The 27,805-nt window shown below is 49.0% G+C and overlaps 1 protein-coding gene across 1 annotated transcript in view; it reads right to left on the bottom strand.

Moving 5' to 3' along the window:
- The window catches only part of Cit (citron rho-interacting serine/threonine kinase), a 177,383-nt gene that overhangs the window by 79,271 nt on the left and 70,307 nt on the right, over positions 1 to 27,805 (bottom strand). Inside the window, 4 exon segments of the mRNA XM_059248795.1 lie at positions 4,202 to 4,321; positions 5,624 to 5,767; positions 6,701 to 6,806; positions 23,942 to 24,125. Coding sequence (XP_059104778.1) covers positions 4,202 to 4,321; positions 5,624 to 5,767; positions 6,701 to 6,806; positions 23,942 to 24,125 — 554 coding nt within the window.

Here is a 27,805-nt window from a genome sequence, read left to right as displayed (position 1 = left end):
TTCCCCCTCCTTCCACTGGGGAGGTGGTGTTACAAAATCTGCACGGAGTTCAGGTAGCAAAACTCACCCTATGGGAAGTGGGGGCGGGCACGGACATCACCACACCCCCTTCCGCCTAGCAGTAGTTGCTGAAGGCCAACCTTGGATTCATGGGTGAGCACATGGGTGTCCTGTGTGGTATACATACACAAAGCAGACGATGCCAGATGCCAGAACTTCAGACATCTGACCCAGGACAGAGGCCATAGGTGAAATGGTAGAGCCTTTACTTGGGTTTCCTTGAGATTCTCTTAGGTATCTGGGGATACCTTATAACTCTCATGACTCTTGACCCTTCCATCCATTAGAAAAAAAAAAAAAACAGAGCAGGAGCAAGAGTCTAGTGAAGTGGTACATGTCTGTAATCCCAGTACTTAGGAGCTCCAGGCAGGAGGATCAGGAGTTCAAGGTCATCCTCAGCTACATAGCAAGTTAGAGGCCAGCCCAGGCTTTATGGGACCCTATCTCAGAAACCCTCCCCCGAAAAAACAGATATATTTGCATATATGTAAATACACATACACACACAAATAAATATACATTACATATATACACTCACATATATATTTTATATTACTATACTTTAAGACTACATTCATATAAGCATTTAAATGTTAATATTATCTTATAAAAGTAATACTTAGGACCTAACAGCTCAATTTTTTAAATTCAAATTAAAGGGAAGAAAATTGAGCCAGGTGTGATGGCACATTGCTGTAATCTGAGCACTTTGGAGACAGAGGCAGGAGAATCCCAAATTGAAGGCCAGCCTGGGCTACATATAAAAGAAGATTAAAATATTTGAGTCTTATGTGATATTTATTACTCCAAATTATGTTCCCATGTCTGATATGTCATTGTGCCACCTTAAAAGTACAGTGGTCCCCTGTCCCCAAGCCTGCTGTGCTGAATGTAAACAGGAGCCTGCCAGCAGACAGACAAGACCCTTCAAGGCGTGAAGACACAAAGATCTAGAAGGTTTTGGGCATGTTTTGTTCTCAAACAAAAAAAAGTATGACATTCATTTGTGTGTCTGTCTGTCCGTACCATGGTGTGTGTGGCCTGTGGAGGTCAGAGGACACATGTAGGAGTTGGGCCTCTTCCTCCATCGTGTGGGTCCCAGGGATCAAACTCAAGACACTTCATGCTCGGAGGCAAGCATCTTTATCCACAGAGCCATCTCATCAGCCCTCAAACTCGCATGTAACTTTTGTGTTTTTTCCAGAGCAAGGGCGAAAGCATCTGTCCCCTGTACCCTACCCTGCCACCTCCGTTTCCTGAGCTGCCTACAGTGTTAGCAAAAATAAACATCAACAACATCCCTTGGAGTCATGGCCAACCACTACAGGCTGCAGAAAGCTCTCTGTTTCATCAGCCGGACTTCTGTCGGGATGCAGATGCCGAGGAAATCCTATAAAGCCAACAGCTTAGCAAATCCAGGCTTCGTGAGGGAGCTGAGCCCAGACCATCAGGTCTGTTTGCCGCTGTAGCTCAGCATGGAATGACTCGCAGGCACTGAGCTGAATGGGTCAGAACAGGGAAACAGAGACAACTGACTGTCCATCTACGGCAAGTCTTCCGCACAGAGCCTCGGGACTTTGCAGGGAGGAAGGAGCCCGTGTGGTCCTATCCCCAGAAGACCCGGGGGACACAAATGACTTCCGAGAAGAACTGTCACTGTTCTGTGGTACTGGAGTCAAACTATGAGAGGGGCCTGCTAGGCATGCTCCAGAAGAAATAAGTGGATAAAAACAGGATTAAAAACAAAAATGAGCAGGTGTACAAAAAAAAAAATAAAAAATAAAAAAAATAAAAAGCTGACTTCTGAAAGGAAAATCTGGGGACTCATCCTAAATCCGAGAGAAGTCAGTGTGCCAAAAACTAAATACTACGTGTTTGTCATAAGCCTTAAAAGCATTCTTTGTCTACAAACATCCCTCGCCTACAAAAACACGTCTTTTTAAACATACCCTTCTTTAACGAGAAGTGAAATCCGGAACCGAAAAGTTTTCTCTGGCCCCATCGGAACTTTTGCTAGTCATTAAATCTGAAACTCCACATGCACTCCGGCTGTGGTGTGACTCACAAAAGACATCGCTTTGAACTCAACCACCAGCACAGAGCTTTTCAAAATGTCCTGATTAATTCTCTTTCTCTGGAACTCACGGACACCAGCTGCTCCCTCTGGTGGCCAAAGGCAGCTTTCATTTCCCCAGGATGTCCCCAAAATTAATTTCCAAACACAATGAACTGATGGGAGATAAAGAACCCTGCCTCCCACAGCCTTCAGGAAAAAAAGAAAGAAAGAAAAGAGAAGAAGAAAAACTATGTTGATAACACGGCGTGAGTCACCTGTCAAAGCAGAAGTCTCGGCACGCGTGTGCCCTTCAGAGCCTCCCAGGGGAGGAGACGGTATGACCCATTTGCAAAGTTCCCTGTGCATATTGATTTATAATTTCTTACATAACAGGAGGGCGTCAACCCACCATCTAAAAATTATTGAAGCCGGGCAGTGGTGGCGCACACCTTTAATCCCAACAGAGGCAGAGGCAGGCAGATCTCTGTGAATTTGAGGCCAGCCTGGTCTACAGAGCAAGATCCAGGACAGCCAGAGATACCCAGAGAAACCCTGTCTCAAAAAAAAAAAAAAAAGAGGTGACAGGGAGAATATGCCAACAAACCTCCCGAGATAATCCATTTATTTAAAGAACAGCAAACGCGTTGAGCTATCTGCAGGAATTTCTTTCACTTGAGTCACCCAGATGGCCAAGTTTGTGCTACCCAGAGATGAGAACGCACGCTCACTTCCGTCAGCATTCCCATTAGGTTTCCTGAGTGAATGGGAGTTGCCTGGCAGCTGATAGTTCAGTTCTCCAATTACTCATTTTCATCTCTTCATTAAAGTTTCTATTTACAGTGTCTTCATAAGACAGAAAAAAAAAAAAACCAAGCTAAAAAAGAAAACAATGAGGCGATAGAAAAATGAGCCTCCAAAGAGAGAACCCTTTTAGAAAGGTGGAGGGTGAGGGGACTATTTAAAGGTCTCTGCTCTCTTCTCTTCTGGAAACTCAGGGGACGGGTTTGTGTACTCAGATTCGCTGTGTTCATTCTGAACGCTCTCAATGGCTCAAACTTTTCTTCTAGGGTGTGTGTGTGTGTGTGTGTGTGTGTGTGTGTGTGTGAGAGAGAGAGAGAGAGAGAGAGAGAGAGAGAGAGAGAGAGAGAGAGAGAGAGAGAGAGAGAGAGAGGAGAGAGAAACTGAATGATCTTGGTCATATGCTTAGACAATGGAAAGTGTATCTGAAAAGCTATAAAGATGCCGAATTCTTTTGGGACCATCCAAAGAAGGGGTTGGTAAACTTTTGGTAAAAAGGCACAAAAAGCAGCCTTAGCTTTATAGACACACACTCTGAAAATCATTTGCTTTTGCCTCTGTAACATTAAAGGCCACCATAAATGAAACGATCATGGTTGTGTTCCAATAAATCTTTATGCAAACTGACATTTAAATTTTAGAAAATTACATGTCACAAAATACTTTTTTTTTCTTTTCTTTTCTTGTCTAATCATTTAAGAACATAAAAGTCAGTTGGAGAGATGGCTCTGAGGTTAGGAGCACTGACTGCTCTTCCAGAGGTCCTGAGTTCAATTTCCCAGCAACCACATGGTGGCTCAGAACCATCTGTAATGAAATCTGGTGCCCTCTTCTGGTCCGCAGGGGTACATGCAGGCAGGACACTGTATACATAATGGATGGATGGATGGATGGATGGATAGATAGATAGATAGATAGATAGATAGATAGATGATAGATATTAAAAACAACAACAACAACATAAAAACCACTCTTGGTCTGAGAATCCACAGAAAATAGGAAGGAGACCAGATCTGTCCCCTAGGCTAGTTTCCTCGCTTGTAGTCTTTATTAAAAGCAGTAGATATTATTAGTTGAGGCCTTCAAAAGGAGCAGAACAAGCAAGCTGGTGTGATCTACATAATCATGGAGGAGCTGAAGACTCCATATGACCTGCCTGCCTTTCTCACTGCCTCTCCGTCCCTACCCTTTACTCTGGCAACCTCTGCCTCTCAAACACGCCTCGAGTCGGTGGTTCCAGCCAACTGCGGGGCCACTGGGCTCTGAGGCTCGAGCGGTCGGTCGTACCTGCTCCTTGATCTCTTGGAGCTTCCGGCTCTGCTCTCGAATGTCGTGGAGAAGCTGCAGCGCTTTGTCATCCTCCTGGGATACCTCCATCCGGGCTTGCTCCAAACTTCGCTTTAAACTCTGCGGAAAGCAAAGATTTTAATAGGGATGCCCGTGGAGCCTGTTCTGGTGGAAGAGGTTCGTTAGGACAGCTGCCAGCTGCTTCCCAGACACCAGGATGGTCTCGGGTGACAGACCAGAGTTGACAACTCGAGGCGGTTGCTGATTCCATTTTTCACCCTGTAAAGGCCACTTGCTGGAAGAAACGTCATCGAAAGCTCACAACCTTACGGGCTGAGCCTGAAACTCTACCAGCTAATCGCCTGGTGGCGGCGTCTACCTATGCTGGTTGGTACTTACTTGTATGTTCAGGACTGAAAACCAGTAAGATCCTGTGTCTGTTACAACCTCCACCTCCACGACTATCTAGTGTATTCTAGACTATGAGAAGCTCTTCCGGACTCTCAAGGGCATACATCTATCTATCCGGCTGTCATTTCAGAGTCCAGTGGACTACCTAGCTCCTGACGAGCCTCCTAGATGCCTAGCATCCCATCAGTTTCCCTCCACGCTTCAGTGGCACTGATAGAGACATTTGAAAGCCACACAGCTGAATAACTTCACCCACCACTGAAAGGCAGCCAAGTCTGGAACACAAACATAGCAGTTATTCTTAATCAGCCACAGTCTATAGATTTCCTCTCCCTTGTGAAAAAAATTAAAAAAAAAAAAACTTTGTAAATGTGTGATTCAACCTCTTAAGATTGTTTAATTGGGCACAATAGAAAAACACCTGAATGAAAAAAATTCCACAAGACAATGAAGAAGACAATCTACTCTTGCGAAGGAAAGAAAAAAAAAAATGGAGTCGTATGAGAAATAATGACAGAGGGTCTGGATCTCAAAGGCTGAATTTCCTCGGCACTACAATGCTTCTAAGGGAATGAAAAATTGATTTCAGACAGATTCGAATTACGTTTTCTGGTACAGATTTGGGAGTTTAGTCCTCAAGGCTGATCATGCCAGACAAAGCGTAGACCAGAGAGGTTGGGACAGGAGATGTCAGGACCCTCTGCAGAAGGCTTCGGTGACAGATGACTCCCATCTCCAGGATCTGGGATTAATGCCCAGCAGCCCTCCTGGGCTTTCTGTTGAAAAGCAGTTCTTTTCTAGGGGCCTCACACCTAGCTCATGCTACTCTGCCAACCACGGATCTTGCTTTTTTTTCCTCTCTCTCTCTCTCTCTCTCTCTCTCTCTCTCTCTCCCTCTCTACTCTCTGCCATTGGCTGTGATGTGCCTCATGGAGCTGTCATGGAACAGGATGAGACACACAGGACAGGAAGTGCCGCCTCCGAGGGAAGGGGGCTTCGGGGAAGGCTCACACTGCATTCTGTGATGTAGGTGGCAAGGTCCTGCTCCAGGAGAGATCTCTGAGTCTCAGAGGCCTTCAGTTCCACCTCCTTCTGACTAAGCACAGCCTCCACCTCTGATACTCTCCGATGTAACCGGGTCATTTCCTGCTCCATCTGAAATAAACACACGGACGGGTTAAAAGGGCCCGGAGGGGAGGTTCCCTGGGAGCAAGCACATGGCAAGTAGGCCCCTAGGCCACCTGGTGGTCTGGGGTGGCAGGCGGGCGGGCGGGAGGGGGTTACCGCTAATTCACCAAGAGCTGGGATGGAAATACCATTGCTTCTTCGCCCAGGAGCATACAGTTCTTCAAAAAGACAGTCACCAAAGGCTAGGTCACTCCTGTCATCCAAGTCCCGCTTCACGCGATCACTTCTCTAACCCCCTTAGCAAAGCCACCGTCATCCTTTTTCACCTGTTTGCCTTGCTTTTTTTTTTTTTTTTTGGTATTGGTTTGGCTTATACAGACGTCACTTTAATTTTATCCTAAATCCATCTTGATCCCCCCCCATCTCCTTGCAAAGATCTAGAGGACAGATCCAGGACAAGGCCGAGAGATAATTATTCGTCTGCACTCTTAGGAGTCCCACACAAGCAGTGGCCTCTGGGCAGGAACAGTGAGTATTAAGAGACGCGGAGCATAATCAACACAGTGGCCGCAGTGACATAGGCAGGAGTTTTAAAAAGACTAGGAAGAGAGACTTCGCCTCACTCCAAGCAGATGGGATGCATCTCAGCCACAGGTGAGGACCCAGGCCACCTGCCGGAAGAAGCAGACATCGGGCTGGGTCATGCTGAGACACGGGCCGGGCCGTTTTAAATCCAGGGCCTCCTCTGGTTAAGATTTAAAGGATTTATGGCAAAGTCTAGGCCCGAATTCATCTCCCTCTGAGCTGCTGGAGGCGCGACTTCAGCGAGGGAGGCGGCACCTCGCTCTCTACGGTTCAGGAGGGTCAGTGCCAGCAGCAGCGGCCCCCGGCGGATCCCTTGGTATATACTGACGGGAGGATCCTGGAGCAAGGATGGAGGCCGGCTGCGGAGATAAATACCTTGTGACACTTGTCCTGAGAGTCTTGCAGCTCTTTGCTTTTGATGAGAAGTTTCTTTTCCATGGAGCTAGTCTTGGCAGGGGAGTCCAGACCCGACACAACTGACCTAAATATAAAAATAATAATTAAAAAAAAAAAGGAAAGTCAAGCGGTATGCACGTCAGCCTGGGAGCTGTGTCTGGACACTGCAGCAGAAATGGCAGACTCGCCCGCGTTCTGCAGCGCAGCTGGCTCAAGCATCTTCTGGCGGCATTAAAACCACGGGGCAAAGAAGGCAGGCTGTGGCAGGTAAACTTGGTACAGATTCAAGGGAACCCAGGACCAAAACTGGCTTCTTGGAGCCCCGATTTATACAACCCTCCAGTGGAAGGATGAGAACAGAGCCATTCGCACAAGAGAGTGTGAGCATTCACCGCACAGCCCTGGGCCTGGCGCGGCTCCCTTCGCTGACACACTCAACAGGTATGGATCCAACACTCGCTCCGCGCCACCGGCATCCAGCAGAGTGCACATGACACACAGGGTCCCCGCTCTTCCCGAAGCTGACGCTCTACAGAGAGCAGACAGGACGCATCGGGAAGATTCAGAAACCAAAAGCTTATGGCTGAGAAAGGCTTCTTGAGAGCAGAAACAGGGATGGGATCTGATGATAAGGCGGAATAAGTGAGGCTGGGGACCTGTCTTGGTGGAGAGAGGAAGTGTGACCCGGGAGGACTTCTTTTGAGAGGGTGGCATTTGAGACCTGAAGGATGAGAAGGTTCTAGATACCCAAGGATCTAGGAGGAAGGAAGCTATGGGGACAGGGGATGGCAGCCATGCTGGCCCTCAGGCAGGACAGATAAGACTGAGTGATTTTAGCAACAACACACTGTGAAGTTCTGTCTGTACCTCCCCCAAGCTAGCCAGTTCCATTCTGCTATGTTTTCTGTAAACAGCTCATGCTTATGATGGTGAGCAACATGGCGTTCACACTCCCTTCCCCAAAGACGCTGATGTCCAATCCAGAAGCTTCCAAGACCTTAACCACACGTGAACAGACTCAGCCCTTGTGATTAAGCTAATGGTCTTGAAATGCAGAGATTATCCTGGATTACCCGGAAAGGTCCAATAGCCTCAGAAAGGTCCTCATAAGATAGACGTGGAGGTGTGGGGTACAGAAAGGCAAACATGGACGCAGGGCGCAGGGCCAGAGATGTGAATATACTGCAAGATATTGAGACGGAGGAGGGGTGTCTGAGTGGGTGAAGTGCTTTGCTGTGCAAGGGTGAAGAACCGAGTTAGAATTCCCAGATCCCACATGAAGCACCGCACAGGGGCGTGTATGTGCCACCCAGTATTCCACGGCAGGGTAGGGGACAGAGACAAGAAACTCTCTGGAAGCTCCCAGGCCTATGGAGCAGAAAAGTAAGAGACCGATCTCAAACCTAGAGAGCAAGGACCAACAGGTCGTATCCTGTCTTCCACACAGGTGTGATAACACATGCACGCATGTATGTACGTACGTACATGTGCACGTACACACACACCATACACAAACATAAGTCACAAACGGGTGGACTCTAGGAGCTGGACAAGACAAGGAGGCTGATTCTCCTCAAAGCCCGCAGGCAGAGCACACCCTCTTCTAAGGCTGACTTCAGCCCAGAGAAACTCATGTGGGATTCTGACCCCAGAACTGCAAGATGATAAGTGCATGTTCTTTTACGCCTCTGGGTCTGTGCCGACGTGTTACAGCATCGGCGTCAAACTCATCCGCTCTCTGAGCTCTGGGACACACCTGGTGCGATCTGAATGCGAGACAGGTTTTAATTCAACTCTCTGGGGCAGACACAATTTACTATCCTCATGTTGCACGTGAGACAAATGAAGCCCAGGGAGAGGAGAGAACCCGCTGGTTGATAAACGGTTTCTGTTAGTCTATAGAAAGCGAGGGACTGAATGGCTGGATGCACCTGATGTCATGCTCACGGAAACGTCACAAAAACAGCATGACAGGCTATGCAGGGGGCAGACTAGAAGGACCCTCTCACACACATGTAGGTGTTCTGGGGTTAACTGCGGATGGAGAAGAGAACGAGGCCCTTGGTGGGGAGTTTAAACACTGGGTGAAGGACAAAGCCAAGGCCACAGCCAGCAAAGGTTCTTATGCAGGGAGGGACATGGCGGTGGCCACCGCGGCCCCACAGTCCCATCTTTGTTGCCTTGGTAACAGGACTGCAGGAGCTGCGTACTGATGAGCATTCGGGGTCTTCTCAGCAGGTGAAAGTTCTGTTTTCTGCTGCCCCAGACTACTTTTCAGCCTAAAAGAGATTGGCTAGCGCCCCCCCATCCCTCAACCCACCTCTGCTACAGCTGCCAACCCAGTGACAGAGAGGTGTGACAGCTCTGTCTACACTCAGTGGCAGGCAAGAGAATCAACCAGGGTCAGGCTGCTCTGGGTACAGTCTGACCCATCACCTGCGAGCTGTGTGGCCGGCCTCCCTGAACCTCAGGTTCCTCACCTGTAAAATGGGGGTAATTCGCAAATCGTTTGGAAGTCCTCGGAACAATTAAACGAGATAGCGTACGTGGAGCCCTAAGCACATCCCCGGCACACCGAGGGCTTGACAAACGTCAACCATTACTATGGCTGTTGCCGTTTTTATTACGGTCCCTGCAACTTTGCAAATAGCACATGCCTCACAGGCCTAAAACAGTTGCTTGAAATGGTAACACTCAGGGGGCTGAATGTGCTGTGTGCTGTTATTCACATCAAGACAAACAGTGATTATTCATAGAAATGGGCAACAAGGATTAAAATCCAGAAATAAATCTTTTTTTTTAAAACTCTTACATTGGGCTCGAAATTTTAACACCTCTCACAAGCCTATATTCTAGCCAAAATACACACACGCACACACATGTGCACACACATACACACGCCCACACACGCATGCACGCACCCTCTTCCTGCCTTCATAGGGATTGCTTGGGGTGGCCTTGAGTTTCTCTCATTCCCGACTGTACGTCGGTAGGCAGGCAGAGATGGTCCCCGGTCCTTTAGTAATCAAGGGTCACCCACATGTCACAAAGGGGCACACGTGGCATACGTCAGGGATGACAACACAGGTCGCAGTTCTTGGCCCCTGAGCACCTTTTAGGAAAAAACAACGGCATGGGTTTTGTGATGGCGGAGGAGGATGCGGCTCACGAAGCTTAATGACAGTGGCGGGAGGGCTCCGGCGGAGCTTCGTGTTGAACGTTCGCTGGTGTGGGTACAAAACAGATTGCTTATACACCGAAAAAGAAAGAAAGAAAGAAAAAGCGTTTCTAGGTCACTGGTTAATAGGGCCCAGGATCCAGGAGGCGAGTGCTCAGGGAGACAATGCGACAGTCACCTGAAGTCCACTCACTCACTCCGCTATTTTGATGCCTGACAAATGCTCACATTTAAGAGTTCTAAGTACGGCAATTAAGAGCTCTTCAGAATAAATATGCTAAAGAAACCTTTTTTTTTTTTTTTTTAAGGAATAAATAAAAATCACATCTAAAAAAAGCTCTGGCAGGAATGCTGTGACTAAACTCGGCCCGTGGCCACAACTAAAGAAACTATGAGAAGGGATGGAGGGCGAGGGTCATCGAAGCTTTGGGCAACTTCCTGTACCGAGATGAACAGCAGCATCCCCTGGAGATGGCGTGTGTGCATGCGTGAGTGAGTGAGTGCATGCGTGTGTGTGTGTGTGTGTGTGTGTGCGCGTGCGTGCGTGTGTGCGTGCGTGCGTGCGTGCGTGCGTGCGTGCGTGCGTGCGTGCGTGCGTGTAACCAAGACTGGGTCGGGGCCCACCCAGACCAGTTCAACCTGGAGCAGGGATTTTCACCTAACTCCATAATGACTCGGAAGGATGGTCGGGATGGGAAACCCGAGTGTTAAGGAGAACCACGTGCTGGGCTTTCAAGTCGAGGCTTTCAGGGCTCCAGGATGGCCAGCCTCCAGCCTCGGCGTCTGCTTCCGTGTGGCGCTTTGGTCATTTGAGGACAGCACTTTGTGTCACTCTCTGAGTGGGAACTCGGTTCTGAATTTGAGGACAAGTGTCAGACAGTGATTAAGAACAGTATTCCATATCGTTTAACGTCTACTGCTTTAGCTATGGAGCATGTGTGTTGTGTACGTGTGTGTACCGTGATGCATATGTGGAGAGCAGAGGACAACTTCAGGGAATTGGCCCTTTCCTTCCACCACGTTGGTCCCGACAATCAAACTCAACTCCTCACTGACCAGCTGAACCATTTCACTGGCCTTGCTTTGTTTTTTTAAGACAGGGTCTCACTACATAGCCTTAGGCGGGCCTCAAACTCATGATCCTATTTCAGCCTGCAAAGGGCGGGATTATAGGCATGTGCCATGATGCCCAACTTAGTAAGTTAATTTAAGTATAGAGTCTCCACTGGTTTCTAGAGGAAAAAAAAAAAATACAATGAAGCCAGGTATAGCTCAAAAACACATGCTATTTATCTTTCACACAACTAAGGCAATTCAGTTCACAGTACCAATGACGAGCCCCAACAGAAACTGTTTACAACATTTTTTTAAGTTTATGTGTTTAAGTGTTTTGCCTGAGGGAGTTTATGTGTACCAAGGACACGCAGAAGCATGAAGAAGCCAGTAGACTGGTCATCTGATCTCCTGGAACTGGAGTTAGAAGCGGTTCTAAGTACCATGTGGGTGCCGGGAACCAAACCTGGGTCCTCTGCAAAAGCAGTAAGTGCTCTTAATCACGGAGCCAACTCTCCGGCCCCCGATACGCACTTTTTTTTTTTTTTTTTGATGCAGCAGATTCACATGCCCCACCAAACATGACCTCAAGTGATTTTCTCTAGGACTGCCACTCACCATCCTTCTGACTTCCAAAGGACCGGCGGATAGTGACTGATGATGGCATTTCCTGGAAGTGACCAAGCTCGCCTGACAGCAACCAGACCAACACCTCATACAGCTTGGTTGTTCAAACATCAAGTCTAAGGTCTTCCCAAAATTCGAGCACGGCATTATTCAGAGGTTATCTTGTTGAAGGAAAGCCAGAACTGTATAGAGGCCACTCCTCTATACAGGGCTCTTCATCAGAATTTGGAGGCCAGTGGCCCAGAAGTGAGGAAACCAGACGTACATGCATTAAAACACTCAACATAAAATGAACGAGCGAATTTAATTTTAAAAGAAGTTTAATCCTCTCCTACAGCCCAGTGGCTCTCCCCCGGAATACACTTGGTGATACTTAGAATGTTCTTTGATCTTAATGGCGGGGGTGGGGTGGAGGTGGAGGGTGCATTGAGGGAGAAGTAGGGGTGGAATGGGGGGGCACGTTGAAGGTGTGGGACGTGTTGGGGGCAGGATGGAGGTCAAGGAGGGCTGGGGCAGGATGAGTGAGGGTGTGTGTGTGTGTGTGTGTGTGTGTGTGTGTGTGTTTTCGCGTGCACACGTCTATGCATGTTATTAGCATTCAGTATGACGAAGCCAGAGACACTGCTCAACAATCTGTGCCATACAGGAGGGACCTGCAGGAGTTACCCAGTCCACAGTGTCAACATTGTCAAGCTGAGAAACCCTAGTGTGGAAGCTGTGAGGTAAGGAAGCCTCTATTCTACACCTCAGGGACCATCCAGGAGGGAACATCATGAAACACCACTTATGAAACATGTTCTTGTGTGCAGGCACCCCGCAGACTACCTCACTGATCCCTGCAAACCTGTGAGATGAGTATTCTATCCTCACGGCACTTAGGGTAACTTAGAGCTGATCTTACCGTCTCTACACACACTTAACCTGTTTGCGTGAGAGTGCCAGACAGTTAAAAGTGGAGGGGGTCTACAATCAATGAGTTCAAATCTCAACTCAACTTTTCCAGGGCTGGACAGCACTGGACGACCCGACAGGCAGGGCCAAGGACGTTCAGAGGGGCAAAGTCATGGAGGAAAGAGAGGGGTGGGCCGTACGGGATAAGGTGACCTCTATCCATGAGTGGCTGCATCTGATGCTAAGCCTGAGCTCAAAACAGTCTAGGAACCCAAAAGCATCCACAAGCCATGTCGGTCCACAGCCACCCCCAGACACAGTTCAACCCACACACACAAAAGCAACTCTCCTTCTACTGCTCGATGGCTTGGGGGGGGGGGGGGAGAAGGGGACAATTAAATGAGAAACAGGAAAGATGTCGGAAGTCTAGGCCAGCTCGTGCTCTGGATGGGATGCAGCACAATGAAGATGCTAATAAAAGGACATGCAGCCTGCCCACGCGTTCCCTGCCTGCTCCCCCTGGCCACAGCTTGGATGCACAGCAGTTGCCCCCATGGAGAGGAGCCGCTCCTCGGAGAAGCGGGTGCATGCAGCCACCCGCCCACACACAGCGGTGCAGCCTCTTCCAGCGCTGAGCCAAGTTTGGGTTTTCCTTTTTTTCCCCAGCTTCTATTTTCTAGAAAATTTTACTCTGAAATCAACATCTCTTCCTGTTATATACATCTGCTTTATAATTATAGAGGCCCAGAGAGTGTCGAGAGAGGACGGACGGTATAAGACAGAGTGAGAAAGTGGGGTTTGCCTGTACCTCTACAGCCTAGAGAACGTGTTTACTTGACATTACATTTGACCCCCAAAACTGTTTTACATGGAACCTCCACATTTAAGAAAAATGATAAAATGAAGTTTTCCCAATGACGTGCCTATAAATAATCCATATAGCTTAGAAAAAAAAAAATCTGTGAAAGCTATTAACAGAATACTTCATATCTAATGAGATTACGGTACTTCCACCCCACAAAGCAGAACGTGGATGAGGTCATCTCTAACCTACAGGCCTAGAATGGTGTGTGAGTATCGAGCCATCCATCTGCTTCCTTAGGAAGCAGACCCCTGCCTGAACAATCCGTCACCTGATCACAGACCACAGGTCACACATGCTTCAGAGACAGCCAAGGGTAGAGACTCAATGCTAAAACCAGAGTCATCGAAATTAGCTCAGCCGAGGGCCTCACCTTAATTGTGGCCAACAGCACTAAAAATATATGTAACTGCAAGCTGTAACGTGGCACAAGAGAATTTAAAAACCATCAGCATTCTGTTTCCAAAAATACACTGGCTTTTAAGATTGTACATTCTGAAATTTATGAACTAACTTTATAAGCCCATTTTAAAATACACAGTGGTGCCCATCACAAGCTCTTGGAAATGTGAAAAATGCCACTCTCCTGAAGAGCTGCAGACTCTGGCCCGGCTGTGGGGTGATACACTCAACTACATCTAGATAACCAACCACACACACTCCACCGCCACTGCCAATGGGTTCCAGATGAATGGAAACATTTGCTCTAGAATGATTAATAGGTAGCTCAAAAATCATTTATCAAAACTCTCACTATTCATTAAAATATAGCCAGACGTGTGGTTTTTTAATACCATTCCCAGCTCTATGTGAGAGCCCCGCTTTGAGGATTTTGTTGACATATTCCCACTTCTCTGAATGAATACAACGGCCTAATTAATCCTCCCTGAATTCAACTCTCACCCCCGCTACTGTCTACCCTCCAACAATGGTCAGAGAGATCCCTCATCAGATGAGCTTTACCACGCTCCTACTCCAAACCCTACCCAGCCTTCCGACTCAGTGTGATTCCACGCTTTAAGTCCAGGCTCTTGACCTCACCCAAGACCACACTGTCCAAGGAGCTGGGAGCTCCAGCTTTCCAACGCTCTGACAGGCTTTCTGTTGGCTGGGTACTCACAGGAGTGTCGTCCTGACTTCAAGGTCTGCCTCTTCCCCTCCACCAGGAATAACTTATCCACTTGCCACCAAGAACCAGCTCTCTGACATTGACAGATCGTACTCATGTAGGCTGGAATTTTTGCCTCCTCATATTCACTGCTGAATCCTCAGTACAGCCTAAAAAGTACATGGCACACAGTAGGCTAGCAAGACTGTGGAGTGAATGGTCAAATGAAGGATGTTCACCTGTACCACCAGGACATGAGCCTTGTGAAGAGGGAGACTGCCACACCCAGTCTCTAGAACAGAGCTCAGTACCTCACAGAACCTGTGTAGACTTGTAGATCAGCTCACGGGTGGTCAGAAGTGTCACCTCAGGTGACTCAACCTTCTCCAGCAGATCCCTGGTGCTCATGTCAGGGAGGCCTTCGTGAAGTGTCTAAATTGGCCATGCCACTTTGGTCCCCATTTTGGTCTGATTTCTATAGAACCCCTGCCACCATCTGAACCTGTCTCTTGTGTATGGTGGCTTTCTGAAGACAGGGATGGCATCTGTCCGGTTCATATGTATGCCCATAAGGTCTAGAACTGTGAATCCATTAGGTGAATGAATGAATGAATGAACGAATGAATGCCGTGTGGGCATCAGGCAGGTACAGTATACAGATCATCATGGATAAAGGGATCCAAAATGAGAATCTCTGTGCAGGTTCAAGGCTGTACAGAGAGGTTTCCAGCCCCCACATCAGAGGTGACATGCTTGGTCCTAAGGCAGCAGCATCACCATGACACACACCCATCTGGGGGACACTCAAGTGCCCAAGGGGAGGAGGGAACAGATGACATCTTTGTTGGCGACAGAGCACAAGGCGCAGGGCCCACCGTAACTAGATCTTGACAAAAGAGTGTTTTATGGGAAATTCAGGCTTCACTGATGTACCACAGACTCTGTGAAGAGTCAAAAACTGGATGCAGGACACTAGGGCCTCCATCGGGCACCCCCGCACACAACTGAATTCTCTCAATGGACAGAAACCAGTGAAATGTCTTTATAAAGTGGAGGCAGGGAGGGGAGGGGAGGGGAGGGGAGCCGAAAGCGCCGCGGCTCCGTCCGCACACCCCAACAATAGCCAACATAAAATGAACACCTGCTCTGCTGCAGGTACGGGCGGGCGCTGAGACTGCCACCCGGCTCCGCAGGAAACCCATCAGACAGACAGTTACAACCCCACGAGAGAGACGAGCAAATGGAACCTGAAAGAAGTTAAATGCCCCGTCCACAAAACTGGCAAGGGGTGGATCCTGGGTAGGAACCCCGGCCTGTCCGGTTCTCAAGCCCGGGCTTTTCACAGGGGTGCTACAGTCAGTGCCCTCCCCAATAAAGACTGCTTTTACGAGCTCTAAAGCTCAAAGGTGAGCTATGTAAGCCTCGGAGGGGAACCCAGGCTTGGTCGTCTCCAGCTTTAGTATCTAGACACGATGGAGACAACTGAGCTATGTGACAGTACCTACTAACACTTAGACTGGGGGGAGGACCCCGCCCCACAGAAGGCTATTTCTTCACCTTGTTTAGAAAGATGTGTCATTCTTACAGGAACTGGCAAAGCTGTGGCCATTAGAGGTTCAAGTGCAGAGGTCTGGAGGTCACCAGACACGGGCCAGGTCTTAGAGCTGTCTCAGCCTTCAGAGGGACATCCTTGAGTCTCAGTGTCTAGCCGTGTACTATGGCGAGGCTGTGGGACAATGCATGGAAAGTCCTTGGAGTAAAGAGTTCTAGGCCCACGGGAAGCACTCTGCAGATGCTGTATACTCTGTGCAGAAGGAATTGGTACAACCCTGACCACTTTAGTCTAATTCAATCTGACAAAAGTCTGACCTGCCAGGGGCAAAGCACTGTTGGTGGCAAAAGGAAGACAAGGCCCTGTCCTCAGTGAGCCCTGGGCCATTTGGCCAGACACAGGGGACAAGAGGAGGTAGGACTGGGAACACAAGCTAGGGTCTTGGCACACTGAGCTTGAATGTCAAGTTCAGGAGAGGCCATTAATTCTGTGCACACCAAGATGCTGCTGAAGGTCCCCACAGGAGAATGACATCATCTAGCCTGGGCTTTGGAGGAATTCCACTCTCCGTGGAGAATGGATGGCAGCCAGGAAACCCAGAGGCAGAGGGCTTGTTTGGGATGCTACTGCAGCAGTCTGAGCGAACGCCCATCGGGTTGATGTTGAGGACAGAGCAATGGGCACAGAAGTGAGCGGCATCAGAGGAGTAACCTAGCGGCATTGCTAATAAAGGGAGGGGCAAGAGGCAGAAGCGTGTTTCAGGTGACACCATTTTCTTGCCTAGAAAGGTAGGGGAAGTGGTAGTTTCTAGACTGAGGAAGAGCAGGAGAGGGAAGGGAGGGGAAGAAATAGGAGGTAAAGTCAAGAACTGAATGGGATTGCTCACGGGACAGCGGGTGGTATGCATGTTCCAAGGGGTCCAAACAAAATAATGGAGTAGTCAGAGGTGGGGGTAAACCAAGTGTCTGAGACCCAGAGGACGAAGCGGAAAGCTGTCCAGAGACGGGATGATTAACAGTGTCCAGTGGCTGGCTTGGTTGGTTGAGGGTAGTCAATAGCTTTTGAGATGGTCCTTGAACTGTGGGGGTGGAGGAAAAAAGAGGTGCTGAGCACGTATGACTCTTTCGGGAGGTCCATCGGAGAGAGGCCAGGAGACAAAAGGCAAAGAGGGAGAGCAGAGAGAACCAAGAGGAATTTGCTCGGGGTTGCCAACATGAGGCCAGGCTTGGGAACATAAAGCGCGCTTCGTCAGACTTCCTTCTTAAGAAACCCAAGACAACCACACAGACGATCCTGTGGGGACCACCAAAGCACACACTGGCCAGACCTTCTAGAGCCAGATCTTGAGGACTGGGATGGGACTATGTGGATCTGAGTTCCTAAAGGTATATTTAAGACAAATGAGAAGGCAGGGTGAGACAAGCCGGAGGACAAGGTGTGGTTGACTAGAGGGAAGAGGAACTGAAGGAGCAAGAGAAGAGAAAACCCAAGACAATCCCCAGAGGCGAGAAACCAGTTCAAGATCCAGTGAACAGCTGGAGACAAAGAGCCCCAGGCACTGGAGGGCAGGTACCATGAAGTCACGGGAATATAGCGGATGGGTGCCTTTAGGAACAGTAAGAAGAGGCTGCCATTGTTGTTGACTATGTAAAAAAAAAAAAAAAAAATCACAGATGAGACTCCTTGCAACAGAGATGTGGGTAGAAAGCTCAATGCCAAGGAGCTTTTAGCTGGATGCAAAAGGATAACTATTTCCTCTCTCTCTCTCTCTCTCTCTCTCTCTCTCTCTCTCTCTCTCTCTCTCTCTCTCTCTCTCTCCCCTGATGTGTCCATCTCTCGTCTGTGTCTCTTTCTCTTTCTGTCTGTCTCTCCCTGTCTCTCTCTGTTTCTCTGTCTCTCCCTGCCTCTCTGTATGTTTCTGTCTCTCTGTCTCTCTCTGTGTGTTCATGTGTCTGAGTGTTGGTTTGTGGATGCATGCCACAGCATGTATATGGAGGGCAGATGACAGCCATGGGTGCTGGTCCTCACCTTCTGTTACCTGCTCTGAGAGTCTACAGAGACTCTCCGTCTCAGCAGCACTGTGATTAGACACTATGCTTGCATTCATTCTGGGGGAAACAGTTTTTAAAAGAAGATTCCCCCTACTCCTACAGGTAAGACTCATGGGAGAATCTTCCCTCCATCCCCTCTCTGGAGTAAGTCACAGGAGGTGAGACGGGAGGCACCTGGAAAGACAAAGGAAAATCTGAAGACAATCACAGAGTCACCATCTGCAGCCATGAGGGTGATCTGACTGGGCACAGCGGTGCACACCTGTAATCCCAGCACTCAGGAGTGAGTGATGTGACTGGGCACAGCAGTGCACACCTGTAATCCCAGCACTCAGGAGTGATGTGACTGGGCACAGCGGTGCACACCTGTAATCCCAGCACTCAGGAGTGAGTGATCTGACTGGGCACAGCGGTGCACACCTGTAATCCCAGCACTCAGGTGTGATCTGACTGGGCACAGTGGTGTACACCTGTAATCCCAGCACTCAGGTGTGATCTGACTGGGCACAGTGGTGCACACCTGTAATCCCAGCACTCAGGAGTGAGTGATCTGACTGGGCACAGTGGTGCACACCTGTAATCCCAGCACTCAGGAGTGATGTGACTGGGCACAGCGGTGTACACCTGTAATCCCAGCACTCAGGAGTGATCTGACTGGGCACAGTGGTGCACACCTGTAATCCCAGCACTCAGGAGTGATGTGACTGGGCACAGCGGTGCACACCTGTAATCCTAGCACTCAGGAGTGATCTGACTGGGCACAGCGGTGTACACCTGTAATCCCAGCACTCAGGAGTGATCTGACTGGGCACAGTGGTGCACACCTGTAATCCCAGCACTCAGGTGTGATCTGACTGGGTACAGCAGTGCATACCTGTAATCCCAGCACTCAGGAGGCTGAGCCTGGGCTACATAGAAGACATTATTACAGAAGTGGGGAGGTGGGGGGTGACTTGGATCACCCTCTGGGATGTTTACTGTGCAGCTTATGAACAACCAGCCTCAAGACCAGGGTCAGTGCCATTCCCTGTCCTAAACAAACTTCTCTAGAGTCAGAATGTGAATGTTATAAGTGCTCACACACACACACACACACACACACACACACACACACACACACACACGCACACACACAAGTAGGTGTCTCTCAATGAGATGTCTGAGACCTACATTAACTCACCTACTCAATAAAACCATAAAAGCCGAAAAAAAAGCAACACTATGGCCAGCTTGTCATCTCTCTTCACACCTGCCCCAACCTCACAGCTCTTTATTCCCCAGAATGGCGTCTACTTCTTGGGCATCCTACAAGCATTTCCTAACTTCTCCTACCTGGGGCATTTATATGGTACAGCATCACGGTACAGTGGGCAAGGGACGCTGAAGCTCTACATCATCTGGACTTGAGGACCTTGGACAAGTTCACACTCTCCATGCCTCAGTTTCCCCACATGCAGAACGGGAGAAAAGTGACCATTCCTTCCTCTTGGACTGCTATGTTGTTGGAGTGAGTTGATCTGTGTGCAGTGCTTAGAACTGAGCCTGAGCACTGATCACCCTGTGAGAAATAGGCTTTGGTTAACCCCCTGTCCCATGAAGCTCTCTCCACCTTCCTCTCCACTGTCTTTTACAGAGCTGACCCCTAACACCCACCCTCCATCAGGACGTGGGTGAGCTCATTCCACACGCATATTCACTGAGGGCCTGCCCTGTCTTCCTGTGTCTGGGACAATGAGGACCAATGAGACCCAGCCTGCCCTGCAGACCCCAGCCTGCCTGGGGAGATGGACAGGCATTCCAAGAAGGAGCATCACCATTCATTAGCAAGAAAGCATGAGTTGGCTTCACTCCTAGTACCCTAGTAGTCCTCAGCTAAGCGCCTGCTCAGGTCTATGAACTGTTCCAGCAAATCTGCTTTGACTGGTCAACCTGATGGGAAAGTGCCTGTCTGGGACTTAATCTTGTCCCTCTGTCCTCTAACCTTCCCCTCCACAAAGAACACCTCTTGTCCACCGGATGTTAGCTCTTGTAGCTAGCTGGCTTGAACATTCAAGAATTCCCAGGAGAAAAACTCCCAAGGCCTAGGAAACTGAGTTTGGGTCTGGCCAGACTTGGAACCCCCTAATTACTGGTGAGTCCTTTCCACAGCCTCTTGGCACACATGGAAGAGCTCTACATAAATATAGACTGGTATGTTAGAAATCACAAGAAACAGAGCAGCAGATAGTTACTAAGGTCTTTTCATGTGCCAGGTATTAGCATAAATACTTTATATGTTTCGTTCCATCCTCTTGGAAGCCCTTTAGAAAGGCATCCTGGTTACCATGTAAAATTGAGGGAACTACCATGGAAAGAACTCCCAACTACAAAAGGAAGAGGCACGGAAAACTGGCCGTCTGAAATCTGGGAGGACAAACGCTATCGGACGATCTTCATTCCTTCACCATGCCTGAAGGGATGGCTCGATCCTTGTATCTCCAGATCCACTTGAAGGAAAGGAAAGTGCCCAGAGGGAAAAAGGAAGAGAGAGCACCCTTCCTCAGACAGCTCACCCAGAACCCAGAACCCACAAACCCACAAATCCAGCCCCATCAAGATCACATGGCCTTGCAGGAGTATTCTGACTCGGAAGAAGAAGGAAGGACTGGAAGAAACTCACCCCACACTGACAACCCGGGGAAGAGGCTGAAAACCTCCCACTTCCTGATTTCTGTTTCTACCCCACTACTGTGAAGTTCAAGCAAATGGGGGCTCAAGGCATTCAAAGCGTGGAAATTGGGTCTGGGTCCTTGTTGAGCAAAAGGGAAAAGAGTCTGGCTGGGGATGTGGCTCAGTGGTCACTGTGGTAGAGTGCTTGCTTAGCGTGGACAAGGCCCTCGGCTCACTGCCCAGCACCACCACATGGAGGTGGGGGGTGGGGGTACCTGAACAGAGTCACTGGTGCAGAGGCTCTCCAAAGACAACCAACCAAATCAATCTGGTTCTCACCAAGCTCCCCTGCTCTCAACTTGGGCAGCAAGGAACTCCCCCTACACCTCATTCGTCAACACGCTGAGATCGGGCTTCTTGCTAAACCTAAAATTAACGATGCGCTCAATGGCTGGCTTAAAAATAGCCTGGGGTCCCTGCAAAAAAAGCGAAAGATCCTAAAATGTGAGGAGGGACCACAACGCAACAGTATGAATCGTTCTCACAGCCACAGTCTCCGTGGAAAGTCCTCGCTCATTCAGCCCCACCTCGGAACGTTTCATTCAGTTCACTGGCAACAATCTGGGGTCAGTTTCCCTAGCGCAGCACGAGCTACAGTTTCCTTGGTGGTGTGAAGAGTAACAGCCGTGTAAATAAAAACCTGTGACGCTGGAAACGAGAGGCGGGAGCAGGGAAACTCGGGGAGAAACTTGAGGTCACCGCAGGGCAAAGGTGGTACCCAGAGACAACGCCACCACCTGCGATGAGTCCTGTGACTGTGCATCTGTGAAACTGCAGGAGCTGCAGGGCCACTTCATCTCTGAGACTCTGTGAGTGGCTTCACGATTAACTACGCTCCAGCATGCCCAGGGTCACCTACAGACAACAGGTGGAGAGGAGTTTGAAAAATGCACCTACGGGTTCCACCCGCTGAGCCACCTCTGGCAAAGCAGCCAGGTCCAACAGGGTTACCACAGATCGAGACTCGAGACGGAAGGGAAGCTGCTAACTCCAGCCCTGAACTGCCGTGGGAAAAGCATCGAGTTCCCCAAAGATAAGACGCCTCCGGTTACATCTTCCAGATAACAAATGCACGGCTTTGTTAAAGGGAATTTTATTTTTATGAGGATCTTATTAAAGGTTCTGCCGGGCCACAAATGGAAGCTCAGCTGCTGCTGCGTTAGAGAGAGATTTCTGGACAGCCAAAGGTGAAATTGCAAACCTTCAAATTCAGAAAGCAACACAAACACATTCTAGGGAATATGGAAGGCTCATAAGTAAATTCAGTCAACAAATATTTATCCAGTGCCTGGGCCCTAACGCCGAGATGTCCCTTTCTTTACTCAGCTTTCTGGGAAGCAGAAAGAAGCAATTAGGGTCTTCCTGAACAACAGGCAATTAATCACCCTCTGCTTCAGATCAACCTCAGTGCCCGAGCTCCCTCACATCATCCTCCCTCTGCCCCCAAACCTGACTCTCCCAAGGCCTCCCAGGTTTTTTGAGATCACTGATCAACACCCTCTGACAACTTTCTCTCAACACATCCAGCCCATTACCAACCAGACCAGCAACTCCCCGCACGTCTTCTCCCAGTTCGGATCTGTGACCTTCAGTGTGCTGACTGTGTCAAGGTTACTCTGCCCACTAACTATGCATCCTTCACCATCGGGCCTCCACTCCTTCCTGGATCCTTGAGACCAACTCCAAACCTCCTAGCCCTGCTTAGGCCATTGCAAATCTGTGTGATGCCACATTCAACAGCTAGTTAGATTTTTGCCTCCCTTAACCATCCTCTGGGCTGCTTTGGGTGGTGGAATCGATCAGCAAGAAAGTCACATCTAATAATATCAACATCGCCTGGATTTTAAACCCAGATCGTAGGCAAGGTAATAGGAATCCCACCTTAGCATCTTTCATTGTAAAAGCCCCTGTCAAAAATCAAGAACAGCCCACACTCTCCTAGCTTATATGACATGCTCAATTCCCAGCAGGAAATCTGATAGCTTTTAAAGAACCTCAAAACTGCATCTGTGGGGTGACACCATCCAGGAGCCAATATTGTATCTCTTCAAATCAAATATTGAAGCTACAAATACAACAAACAGGTATGAATGAATCTACCAAGGAGAATTTTTAAAAAAATAAAAAATAAAAATAAAAATATGTTCTCCTAAGTGGGCAGCAACTAGTTACCCAACATTGCCCTAAGAGGCTCAGCGTGAGGGTGCCAGGGAATCTGGGGAATACAGCTATGCCGAGACCTTCCGAAGGGAAACTTGCTCCTCTGAAAACAGAATGTCATCAAGCTCCCACATCCCAGGTGACTACATTGTACATAAATTCTAAGAGTCTGGAAAGCAGGACCCTCCAAACAAGCCCTGGGTGCCACATCTTCTAAATGCTTCCTATTAAGACTAGAGAATCATTCCCAGGTCAAGAGGTTTACTAAAATATTTCTATTTCTAATTCCAGTCTCTTAGTTTGTTTAGGGTTTGTTTGTTGTTGTTATTTTTCCACCCTCTTGTAAAGCCCAATTTCTGTGAATCAGTGGCGGCTGCATCACACTCCCTCCTGGGGGTTCACAGGAATGGGGCTTCCTCTGGCCGCTGGTGCTCTTCCCTGCTCAGAACGGCTCAGCTGCCAGATCTCTGATCTTGCAGCATACTTGGACAGGAGCCGAGCATCATCTCTCAGCTAGAGCTCTGGTTCAGCCACTTGCAGCTCAGTTAAACCCATCGGGAAACCTTCAGCTCTTGAGATACAGTGTTTAGGATCCCTTCAGTACGGCCAAGATACCAGCCATCCGCCCTCTCGAGATGGATGCACAGATGGATGGGCAGCTCAGTTTAACTCAGCCACGGTTCCCCTTTGACCAAGGAGCTACAGGGCTAGAAATCTCCCACTCTCTCCTCCCTCTAAAGAAGACCAAAGATGGGAAAAACTAACCCCAAAGTACCCAGTTGACCACTAGAATGCCACAGACAGGAACAGGTACCTAACACACCATGCAAAACAGAACATCGACAGTCTAGCCCCACAAGCCCCAAACAGGTAGACTGCTTTCCAAAAACGCAGGCAGCTCGGAGGCTTCCCTCCACTGCACTCCCCCACCCTCCCACCGCCACCAACGCCGCCGCCGCCACCACCACCTTTGGCTCTGTGTGCCAGGCATCCATGCAAGTCCCCCCAGAAAGTCACATTGTCACTTACTCAGCTCTACCAAGCAGCCCTAGGGCTTTGCTGTATGAAAACCCCACAAACGGCAGTTCTTCGCCCGAGAAACCTGAGGGGCTCAGCTGGCACGGAGAGGATGAAACCCACGAATTCTTCTCTGGTTCATCAAAATTGGAGGTGTCATCGTCAGACTTGAGGGTGGGAACGAAGGGGGGAGGAGCTGGTTAAAAGAAAAACAAGAGGGGGGGGAGAGAAAAATTCAGACGAATTCCACACTGTTGCGGAGAAAAAAAAAAAAAGCGCCTTACTCCTTAGGCGGCGTTGGAGGCACTGCAGCGCCTGCTGCTTTCAACCCAGCTCCTAGCGCAGGCAGACCCAGCCTCGGCTCCTACAGCAACAAGAGATTAACCCCTTCACTGCCAACATGGCCACCAACCCGCAGACAGCTTGCCTTCCCCGGGCAGGGGGTAAAGTGGAAGATAAACTCAAACAGACCACTCACTGGGTTCCTACAGCAGCAGCAGCAGCAGCACCTGGGTAACTAACTCACCCGGGCAGGCAACTCCTGCCCGCTCTCTCCAGAAGGCTTCCACTCCATGTCAGCTGGCTAATGCCAGGATGCCAGATGACCTGAACCCATGGAGCCCCTCTTCCAGACAGGTCTAAATGATTAATAATTAGTGATGTTCATCGCTGTCAGGATGGAAGATGTGGATGTCTCATGACTTAGCCAGAATGAGAGGCGAGAACAGGTCAGGGGGCTTGGGAGGCTTTGGAACTGCCTTTGGGTTTCCACTGCAGTCTGGTTCATTCATAGCCAGATGAGTCTACTTGGAGATCTTATTAACCACTTTTCTTTTTAGTTCATCATCTCTCCTCCCCAGCACAATCCTGCCCATTGAATCCACCACAGCTCCATTGGCATAATCAAAAACAGCCAAATAAAGTTGCAGCGATTTGCAGCACCCAGCACCGATGAAGGGACACAGAGACCCACAGAGGCACATCTGCGGCAAGGCTCCTACCTCCTTACGGCATGACTCCCGGCTAGGGGGGGCATCACATCGTCTCTGCTGCCTGCCGACCTACTAGGCTCTCTCACTCAGGGATGTGAGCGGCTGTCCATCTGTCACCAGGAGGCTGCCCATCGTAGGGGGGTCCCGGGGGCATTCCCAGCCAGAAGTGTTACCATGGTTGCAGGCTAGGGCGTCTGCAGTGGACCAGGCAGGGGGAAGTCGGCAAGCCGGCATCACATCCCCCGCAGTGCGGGCTGCATGCTCCCCACTCCTCAGTGTGTGCTCGCTCTGGCTGTAACCCCACCTGGCCGCCTGCGTGGCAGGGGCCAATGCTGATCTGAGTGACAGAGCAGCATGAGTCACTGCCCACCAGGGCTCGCTAGAGCTCCCCCTAGGACAGCAGTCACAGCCCTTCACGGTCCAGACTTCTTTTTTAACCTCTTCTCTTCCAGGACAGAGTTCTTTCTGTGCTGGGTAAATGAGCAGCAAGCATGTCTCCAGCCTACAGACTCATAAGAATCTGGCCGTTTCCGAGGCTTCCCCAAGGACAATAGCCAAAGCAGTGCAGAGAAGGAACGGGAATGTTGGAGGGATGCGGAGGAGAGGGAGAGATGAGCACGGAGGGCTGGCTGCTCCTGTGAAGCAAAAGAACATTCTCGGGGCTTCAGGTGCACCGAGGTGAAGTGGAAAGGAGAAGATCAAACATGTAAAATGTGCACTAGCAGAAAATGATTTAACACCTCCAGGCTCTCTCGGGAGCATCTTCCCTGCTGGAGGCAGAAGCTACACGCTTTAACGCTTGAAATGTTAGCTTTTTGGAAGAAAACAGACTGAAAAAGCATCAGCTCACATCCCATGTGCACGGCCATCAACTCGGGGGGCAAACCCAATCGGACCGTGGCCACCCAATGGCTTCTTTAAAAGTAAAAGATTAAAATTAGCCAGGCAGTGGTGGTGCACACCTTTAATCCCAGCACTCGGGAGGCAGAGGCAGGAGGATCTCTGTGAGTTCAAGGCCAGCCTGGTCTCCAAAGAGAGTTCCAGGAAAGGCGCAAAGCTACACAGAGAAACCCTGTCTTGAAAAACCAAAAAAAGATTAAAAATTAAAATAACAGAAATTATGATGTATGAGGATCAAAAAAAAAAAAAAAAGTGTTTTCCATCCCAAAATAAGGAAACCTAGATAAAGACTGGAAACTTACTGACAGAAATACGTAGGTGGCGCTAATAGACATGTGTGGTGGCTAGTGGAGTCCCAGTTCCACCCACTCACGAGCCATGTGACCCAGGGAAAGTCACTTGACCTCTCTAAGCATCGCAGGTTGCCAGGTCATTTCCGGTTTTGAAAAAGTCTCCCTAAGCATTGCAGCTACCCTCAAACTCGTGACCCTCTTGTCTCTGCTTCCTGGGCATTAGGGTGACAGGTGTATCCCCACTACACCTGTTGGATGGTTTCCTTTGTGTCATTTGCTTTATTTTTATTAATCTATCTAAGGTGCTTATTATAGCTCTTTACATACAATAAACACCCATGAAGGTGACCTGTGGTCGTTATTACTACTGCTGGTGTAGAGGGCACGCTTGAGGCAGATCTTACAGTTTCGGGAGTCTGGTGAGACACAGTTGCATCTGCACTGAAGTCTCTGCTGTACAAGGCACAGACACATCAAGGTGGATGTTTGTGTTAATTCTATCATAGCGTTCGTTTAATTCCTCGCAGAAGTTGAATTCCCTTTCCACTATATACTAATTTATCTGTAGGAGACTAAAATAGAATTCCATTTCTGCGTGAGGAGGATGATTAATAGAGGGTTAGGAGCCACCCTCAGTGAAGTAATTATGATTTTTGAATTTCTGTACTATGAAATAAGATTCATCTGTAAAACTCAGCCATGCTCAAAGTTAGCTTACTGTGGTCAAGATTAGAAAGAGGGCCAGGGCTGACAGCACAGGCCTGTCATCGCAATTACTCACGAGGTAGAGGCAGGAGGATCACAGGAGGAGGACCTGCCTGGGCTACAGATGAGCTCAATGCCAGGTAACTAAGTAACCTGGGTAACTTGGTGAGACCCGTGTAGTAGGCGAGGGGGAAAAATCAGCTGGTAAAGTGTTTGCATTAGAAACATGAAGACCTGAGTTCAATCCCTACACGTTAAAACAAACAAACAAATAAACAACAACAACAAAGCCAAGTAGGATGGCATAAACATATCAGTGCTGGGTGGTAGACTGGAGGATCTCTGGTGCTCCGTGGCAGCCAGCCCAGCCTGCTTGGTGAGTTCCAGGCCAGCGAGAGATCATGTCTCAAAAACAAAAAGGACCGAGGCTAAAGAGATGGCTCTGTGGTTAGGAGTACTTCCTACCCTTCCAGGACTGGGGTTCAAGTCCCAGCACCCACACGGCAGCGCATAACTATCTGCAACTCCAGTTCCAGATGGACTGATACCCTCTTCTGGCCTCCAGCAGCATCGGGCGTTCACGAGGTGCATGAGCATATATGCAGACAAAACCATATACATTTTTTTAATTTTTTTTTTTAAAGTGAATGGTACCTAATAGATGACACAGGTTGTCCCCTGGCCTCCGAGTGCATAAGCACACATGTGTACACACACACACACAAAGGAGACTGAGATTATAGTTCAGTGGTAGAAAGCTGCCTAGCCTGAGCAAGACCCTGGGTTCAATCCCTACGACCGAGAGAGAGAGAGAGAGAGAGAGAGAGAGAGAGAGAGAGAGAGAGAGAGAGAATGAGAATACACAAAAAGGTCAGTCAATTTTCAAGATGCAAGGTTGGAGAACTCACAGTACAGACTAAAAGCTAGAGACGTCAACCTCTTGTCAGAACAACAGAAAACAAGCGTTTTTTGTGGGGCATCATTCA

This window comes from Peromyscus eremicus, chromosome 23 (genome assembly GCF_949786415.1).
Source record: "Peromyscus eremicus chromosome 23, PerEre_H2_v1, whole genome shotgun sequence".
Lineage (NCBI taxonomy): Eukaryota > Metazoa > Chordata > Mammalia > Rodentia > Cricetidae > Peromyscus > Peromyscus eremicus.
The sequence above is the reverse complement of the archived record's forward strand: the minus strand, read 5'-3'. Positions and strand labels throughout refer to the sequence as shown.